Here is an 8,618-nt window from a genome sequence, read left to right as displayed (position 1 = left end):
AAAGAAAGTGACTAAGGAATGGTGTGATGGATCAGAATAGGAAGAACTCTTACAGTGAGCTGATCTGGCTAAGTGGTTAAGAGTCAGAGTCTCTTATTGATTGCCATTCTCATGCCTGTAGGGCTTGGAGGGGTCACCACTGCCTTTTGCAGCTGCAGCCCTGTTCACTGCATGTTCTAATCATCATGAGCCTTCCAAGGGCACAGGCTCCTCCTGCATAGCATGGCTGCTCCACAGGTGTCCCAACCTGGAGCACACCTCATGGCTATAGTTTGTGCTTTTCACAAGCACCCTGTCCCCCTGTCTTCCTGCCTCACCTAGAGTATCCCAGCCCAACAGGCTACACAATGTGGCTACTTGTTCAATTATTAAGATTTTAATTTGCTTTCACCATGATGTAATAAGTCAGCATAGTTTTAGCTACTGAAGAAATAATGACAAAGATCCCTTATTTACGAAATTTATTTTTTTGTAGAGATGTAGACAGCATTCGAGTTAATTAATGGATTTATTAGGTAGTTCCAGTTGCTATGAAGAACAATAAGCTGGAATAAATTACTCTAAATAGAATGATCAGGGAAGGCCTCTCTGAAAAGATGAAATCCTAAGGAAATGGGCTGAACATAATTCCCAGAGAGGCTGATCCAAGCAGAGAAGGCTGCATGGAAATAAAATCACCAAATAGGGGGGTGTTCCTGCAAGGTATGAAATAACAAAGAGGCTGAAGTGAATGAGCAACAATTAGGAATAGTAGAATGAGCATCAGAGGTATTTGAAGAGCTTTGTAAGTCTGGCGAGAACCTTGCCTTTTGCTATGAATGTAATAGCGTCTGGTAGGCACATTGTGAACATTCAAATAATCACAAGATCCCCAAAAACTAAGAATGAAATCCAAGGGTTAATTTCTGTGTTTCCTCCATCTGCACTCCATATAATGGAGCTAGAAGTTTCTCATTTTTCATTTTTATTCTCATAAACGTCAACACTTGTTACTTTCTTTACTACCCTACAAATATCTTTTTAGTTGGCTTAGTTTTAACGTAAATCTTTAACATAAGATAATTTATTATTACATACTATATTGTATTACTAATAATTATATGATATTTTTTAAACTGAAAAGGAAAATGAGGCAGTGAAATCATTAAAGTTATACCTTAAAAATTATAATTTTTTTTTAGTACAGGGGCTACAGGGTCTTATTATGTAATTGGACTCAGTGATTCTCTTGTTTTCAGCCTCCTAAGCATTGGGATTATAGGCGCATGCCACTATGCTCAGTCTCTATCGCTGTCTCAGAATGCCCTGGGGGTGGGGCCAGCATGGCATGCCGGGGATTGAACCCCAGTCACTGAAAAATTCTAAATCTTATAAACACCACCAAGCTTGGCGTATAACTCTGTGGTAGAGCACTTGGCTAGCATGTGTGAGACCACAGGTTCAATCTCCAGTAACACAAAAATTCTAGAACAAAAAGACACTGGTGGGTTTTGAGCAAAGGAAAGGAATACTGCAATTTAAATTATGAGTCTGGCTTCTGAGTGGGGACAGACTCTGGTGGAGGAAAGTAAAGAAAGCAGGAAATCACATGGGAACTTTATGCAGTAGACCGAGAATGATAGTGCCTAGGAGCAAAACCTGGGTGGGAACAATGGAGCTGGTGAGAAACGCTCCTGCATTCTAAAGAAGACCCATAAAGATGTGCATGATGCTCACAGATAGCCCACCCCCAGCCCTGACATTAGCATCAGCACAAATGTCCAACAGGCCTACGCAGTTCGCAGTGCTTCAGGCAAGCCCACTGATGGTCCTGCTTCACCACCACCAACAACCACAAAGATAAGTCTCAAGAAATAAATCATGGATGTGAATTTTTTTTTTTTTTTAAGGTACTGGGGATTGAACTCAGGCCCTTGTGCTTGCCAGGCAAGCGCTTATTCTACTGAGCTATCTCCCCAGCCCCGATAATGTGAATTTTTATTTCCCCACTAAAATCTCTCTTCTACCTTGATTAGCTCTATTTGCCTCTCTTTATATTAAAAAACCCAAGCTCCCTGTGTCCTCTTTATTTTCACCCTATTATGCTCTGAATATCCATCTGATTCAGTTTTTCATCTTTGCCAGTCCTATAAACCTTTCCATGCTACCATCTGGAACTTACAACCTAGCAACAGCACAACCCTCATGAGCACAGCCTTTTTTTTTTTTTTTCTGAAAGTTCTCTACCCTTTTGGCTCTACCAGGAGTGTGCACTGAGGACACTGCTTCTGCAGCGTGTGGCTGCCTCCCATTCTCTCAGTGGTGCCGTTCTTGTACTTTCCTGCTGCTTCTTGACTCTAGGTCTTCACTTTCAAGACTATCTCTGATCCATTACTGTGATCATCCCAGCGTAAGTATCACCCAGTAAACTCACCAAGGTTATATCCAATTCTATATCACTGTGCTGACTGGGTTTATTTGAATTTATTACCAAAGGCTGTATTTAATTGGATTCTTAGTAATCCTGGAATCCTTAGAAATCCTGTGTATTTCTAGTCAGTGATTCTTGTTAATTCTGCATCAGAATTATGTACCAAAACAGCCTTCTGAGCTACATTCCAAAGGTTTCTGACTCAGCAGGTCTAGAGTGGGGCCCATTTTTCTCATTTCTCACAAGTTTCCAGGTGGTGTGGGTGCTGCTGGCCTGGATACCACCCTGGGATGTCAGAGATGACAATTCATATTCTCTCTCTCTCTCTCTCTCTCTCTCTCTCTCTCTCTCTCATTCTCAACTCTTCAATATCCATTTTTCTATCGTGAATGTCAGCTGATTAGTTCGCCTATTTTAATAAGACAAAAGGGACCTAAAGGGACTGCCACCAGCATCCACCGACAGACCCAGCTTATGTGTGCACCTTGTACACTCTGGTCTTCTTTCCATGTCTGTAAATCAAGCCATTCTTTTGGGTGCCCACACCCCTGTGTCTTTCTACATAAGGAAAGACTTGCTCCTGTTACTGTTTTCTTTTTTTCTGGCACCATTTTTTTCTCCCTCATTGAACTGTTTCCATCAAAGTTCAAAGCTACACAATGCATTTTTCTCATCTTAAGGAAAAAAAAAAAAAAAAAAAAAAGCACTTAAACTGTTTGAAACCCCATCTTCCTACATAGCCACTGTTCCCTGTCTCTCGCAAGGCTCTTGTTGGATTGACTCGCTCTTTACCTCACTCTTAAATACACCCCTTCAGGCCTCCTGCTTCCCTCACTCTTCCAAAGCTGGTCTCAGCATGGTCTTCAATTCTCTTTTTTTGTTTCAACAAGTCCAGCGATCAATTTTTCTGTCCTTATCCTGTTGATTTTCCAGTATCATTTGATATGGTTGGTTCTACTATTATTTTAAAAGTTATTTTTTTTCTGCCTGTTTTCTCCTCTTCCTCCTCCTCCTGTCTCCTCCCTCTTCCTCCTTCCTCCCTTCTCCCTCGTCCCCCCTCTTCCTCTTCTCTCCTTCCTCTTTCTCCCTCCTCCCATTTTCCTCCCTCTTCCCCCTCGCCCTCCTCCCCCTCCTCTTCCCCCATCCTCCTCCCTCCTCTTCCCTCTTCCTTCCTCCCTCTTCTTCCTTCCCTCCTCCCTCCTCCTCCCTTTTCCTCCCTCCCTCTTTATCCCTCCTCCCTCCTCCCTCTTCCTCCCTCCCTCCTCCCTCCCTCTTTCCTCCTCCTCTCCTTTTCTTCCTCCCTCCTCCTCTTTCCTCCCTCTTCCTCCTCCTCCTTCTTCTTCTCTTTTTGAATTCTAGTGATAGTCCATACTTCTAATTGCTTTCAGGTCATGTTTTTTAATTAATTAATTAATTATTTTGGGGGGCAGAACCAGGGATTTAAACTCAGGCCCTTGTGCTTGCCAGAGAAGCACTTATTCTACTGAGCCATCTCCCCGGCCCCTGGTCAGGTTTTTTAAATCTCATCATTTCTCTATATTCACTAATAACCTAATCTTAACTGGCCACTGATTTTTAAGTACTTTCTAAATGCTGATTAGTTCCAGATATAATATTCAATTATCTTTATATGTATCTAGATATAAGATTCAAATACACATAAAATGGTTTAATAGTAATTTTCTTAAGAATTTGCTTATTCTCTGGTATATTTTATTTCATTTCAGTAAATATCCAGTTCATTGACTGAGTTTCTCAATTTATTTATTTATTTTGCGGAACTGGGGATTGAACCCTGCCAGGCAAGTGCTTATTCTACAGAGCTATCTCCCCAGCCCCTTGGGAGATAACATTTTTAGAAAATTAAAGTACTGCATGTCTCTCTCTCTCATGCTAAATTCTATCTATGAGCAAATCAATTTTTTCAAAATGAATTCGTGGTTAGTTAAACCAGACAGAAAACAAAAACATAGGGAGCCCAGAGGAGAACAGGCAGAAGAAGCCAAATTCAGTCTTAATGCAAGGATAAAGCAACACTGTACAACTGAATTCTCACTCTGGTGCTCAGCACCACAGATGAGGTTCTGTGGAAGCAGAACCATTGGCCTGAGAAAACATGGTCAGCGCAGGACTCTCATAACAGAGAATGAAACTCAGGTAAAAGAGGTAAAGCAGGCTGGGCAGGAGCTCCTGGGAATCGAGAGCGCTGTGGAGGAGCTCCAGAATCCACGGTGTGAGGCTGTGATGTCAGTCCTGAGGTCACAAAGGTGAGCAGAGGGAGTGAGTTCCAGTCCACAAAGCCTCGGGTGCCAGTGCAGCAAGATGAGGGGGGTTTGGGGCCCTGCATAAGAGGACGGAGGGGGCCACAGCTGATTGGTATGTGTTCCCTGAAGTGGGTCCTTCCTACCTTTGCCACTTAATCCTCGACTTATACCATCTTTCCAAGGATTCAGATTTTCTTTCCCTGACTCTAATATCTCTTGATCTCATAAACTCCTAATCCTCTCGAAGTATCTTTTGCTGTATCCCCCCATGCAGGCCCTACAGCTTCCCTTGCCCTGAATCTACTTCCTGCTCATCTTTCCTGTCTTCACTGCCACCCTAAGGATAACTCCAGTCTCCTCTCCCCATCTCCCCAGCTGTGTCCCCACAGACCTGAGCCTTGTGTTGCCCACCATGGCCAAAGGTGGAGAGGCTCTGCCACAGGGCTGCCCAGTGCCAGCCCAGGATCCCCACCTCATCAAAGTGACAGTGAAGACGCCCAAGGACAAGGAAGATTTCTCAGTTACAGACACCTGCACCATTCAGCAGCTGAAGAAAGAGATCTCACAGCGCTTCAAGGCCCACCCTGATCAGCTCATCCTAATCTTTGCTGGAAAAATCCTCAAGGACCCTGACTCGCTGGCACAGTGTGGAGTACGAGATGGCCTCACTGTTCACCTGGTCATCAAGATGCAGCGCCGCTCCATAGGCACTGAGTGCCCAGCTTCTTCAGTCCCTCCCCCAGGTCCAAGTCCTGGGTCACTCCCCCAGCCAAGTTCCATTTATGCAGCAGATGGGCCTCCCCACTTCAGCTTAGGTGTCCTTGGTGGGTTAGGCCTGATGCCCGGTAGCGTCCCTGACCAGCTCAGCTCACTGCTATGGCAGCCCATATCACTGCCTGAGTTTGTGACTCAGCTTTATGACGACCCCTTCATTCAGGGTCTGCTGTCCAACACGAGCCTGGTGCGCCAGCTGGTTCTTGACAACCCTCACATGCAGCAGCTGATCCAGCACAACCCGGAGATTGGACATATTCTAAACAACCCTGAAATCATGCGACAGACCTTGGAGTTTCTCCGTAACCCTGCCATGATGCAAGAGATGATGCGTAACCAGGATCGGGCTCTCAGTAACCTGGAGAGCATCCCAGGTGGCTACAATGTGCTTCGTACCATGTACACAGATATTATGGACCCAATGCTCAATGCAGTACAGGAGCAGTTCGGTGGCAATCCTTTTGCCACTGCCGCTACTGCTGATACCAGTAGTGGCAGCAGCCAACCTTCAAGGACAGAGAATTGTGATCCTCTCCCCAACCCCTGGACTTCCACATATGCAGGCTCAGGTGGCAGACAAGGAAGGAGACCTGGAGGCCAGGCTACATCTGAAATGAGAAATAGAGTTCCAAACTTTTTGGGTAACATAGGCCTCTATCATTATCTCCAGCGATTACATGCAATGCCCCAGTCCCTAGGGACCTATTATCAGGGGACCACATCTTCCCACAGCTCAAGCCAAGAACCACCATCATCAGGAAGCAGAGTTCCCCCAACTTCATCCTCATCCCAGGGGCCTAGGTCAGGCCAGCCTCTCCCCAAGAAATCAGTAGCAATCACAGGAAATTCTTCTTGCTCAGCTTTCCTAAGATACTCTTCAGGGAGCAGAGCTGGGCAAGATGGAGGCCAGAATGTTACAGGGAAGAGCTCTACTGGCCATAGCCTGCCTGATCTTGTATCTGAGCTTGGCAATTCTGCCAACAGGGCTCCATTTTTTCTTTCACCACCTTCTCCTATGACTGCTACTCCTGGAGTCCCTCATCTTCCCTGGCTGCTACCACCCAGTCATTCAAGGTCTCTGAGACCAGATAGTGTGAATCAGGCCCCACAGTTGCAGGATGAGATGCACGAGCATCTGCCACTCCTGCTGAACCTTCAGGCAGCCATGGAAAACCCTCGTGCCATGCAAGCCCTGCTGCAGATTGAACAGGGCCTACAGGTCCTGGCTACTGAAGCACCTCACCTCCTACTTTGGTTCATACCTTGCTTAGCAGGGGTGAGTGGTATAGAAGGAGGGACACAGTCTGGAGAAGGTGCCTTTATGTCTGAGCATCCCCAGCCAACTCCAGCTCTTCAGGTTTCTCCTTTACAGGGCTCATCAGAGCACAGCTTGCATTCCACTCCACTCCTGCAGATGTTGCAGGCCATGGCTGGAGCCAATCCCCAGCAACCACACCCTGAGTCTCACTTCCGGGTCCAACTGGAACAACTTCAGGCTATGGGCTTTCTGAATCCTGAAGCCAATCTGCAGGCCCTCATTGCCACAGGGGGTGATGTGGATGCTGCTGTGGAGAAGTTGAGGCAGTCACTGAAATCTTAGTTTACAGACTTATCTTTTCCTCTGTGCCTTTTCCCTATACTCTATTACCCTAGCTCTCCCATTCTTGAATACAGTGGCACTATAAACCAAATTTACTATGATGCCCTTTATAGTGTTGCTCCAGAACCAGTGAGCAAGAAGAGTAAAAAGCGTGTATGGGGGTTGTTGCATATGTGTGACTCAACCACTCCCACCATTGTAGCACTATGAGTCTGAATTCTCTGTATGCCAACCTTGAGATGAAATTACATCCAATGTCCAGTATCTGCTGCTGCCTGAGTCTGGTTCTTGTGGGTTGTGAGAAAAGGGAAGGACATGGGAGGAGAATGGGTGATAAGGGATGTCTCAGAGGAGGGAAGGCTTTAGAGGGGAGAATAAACATTTGAAGTTAGCAGAGTCAGGCATGGGACAGAGGTGGGAAAGTTTTTGCAACCCTCTGAAGACTGAAGTCCACAGCTTTGCTCTTGACTTTCTGGTAGCTTTGTTTCCCAAGTAGCTGCGACCATCTGTTTTTATCAGAGTTCTAGACACTATCCTGCCTAAAATTTTATCATGGTTTTTTACATTTATTACCCCTGAAATTGGTCCTACAAATGTCTGTCACCTTCAGGATTTATTGCTGACCTTTGAGTAGACAGATAAAACAGCTGATAATTAGACCACCTCATGATTCCAGAATTTCATCTAGTTTTTAATATCGCTTGTAGCCAGATTCATAAAGTTGATTTTTTTACAATGCCTAGCTCAAAAATTAAACACCTACCTATGCTCAGCATCTATGAGTTATTAGGAATTCGTTGTCACTAACAGATACACTACCACTTTCATGAGTTCATGGTTAAGGCAAGAGGAACTGTGCAAGGTGTATATCACTATATTTATTTACAAACTATGATAAGTGCTATAAAGAAAAAGACTAGAAAGCTAAAAAAAAAAAAATCCAGCATATTACAAGTAGGTTTATTGTTCTAGTCTGGGGAGATAAGAAAAGCTTCTGAGTTGTGCTCAGGACTAACATTTAAAAAGTGGTAGGAGTTAAATAGGTAAGGCAGCCTAGTGTGGTGGTCCATACCTGCAGTCCCATCACTGGCAGGCTGAGGCAACAGGATCACCATGAGTTTGAGGCCAGCCTGGGCTGCATAGTGAGCTCATAGGCAGCCTGAACTATGTAGTATGAGATGCTGTCTAAAACAACTAAAACCAAACCAAACCAAACCAAAACAAGTGAGTAAAACTATATAGGAAAGGAAAAAGTATTTCTGCAGAAAAGCTATCTGTATATGAATGCACTGAGGTAGGAAGCACATGAAAGAAGGAGGCGCCCCTTCTATCTCAGATTACCTTCAGATCTGTTTTCATTATTGCTCTATTTCAAGGGTAAAAGTTTTATAATTCACAAGCCAATTATATGAAACATGTTTCCCGGTACTCCTACACATACATAAAGATATTCATTATATACCCATTATGTATCTCTTCTCTCTATGTAGTATATATATCAGATATATGTTTTTCTTATCAAGATATGTTATATAAATAGATCTGTGAACATATCCTGGTGAGAAATGCA

General features: G+C 44.4%; 1 protein-coding gene across 1 annotated transcript; it reads left to right on the top strand.

The window, feature by feature from the left end:
- The first annotated feature begins 4,706 nt into the window (after positions 1–4,706).
- LOC101568346 (ubiquilin-3) lies at positions 4,707–7,265 on the top strand. The gene is made up of 2 exons (XM_004642114.2): positions 4,707–4,786; positions 5,050–7,265. The coding sequence occupies exon 2, from the start codon at positions 5,087–5,089 to the stop codon at positions 7,046–7,048; it is 1,962 nt and encodes a 653-aa protein (XP_004642171.1). The 5' UTR covers positions 4,707–4,786; positions 5,050–5,086; the 3' UTR covers positions 7,049–7,265.
- The last annotated feature ends 1,353 nt before the right edge of the window (positions 7,266–8,618 follow it).

Source organism: Octodon degus, unplaced genomic scaffold, assembly GCF_000260255.1.
Source record: "Octodon degus isolate 3935 unplaced genomic scaffold, OctDeg1.0 scaffold00146, whole genome shotgun sequence".
In the NCBI taxonomy this organism is placed as follows: domain Eukaryota; kingdom Metazoa; phylum Chordata; class Mammalia; order Rodentia; family Octodontidae; genus Octodon; species Octodon degus.
This window is presented reverse-complemented; position numbering and strand designations above follow the sequence as displayed.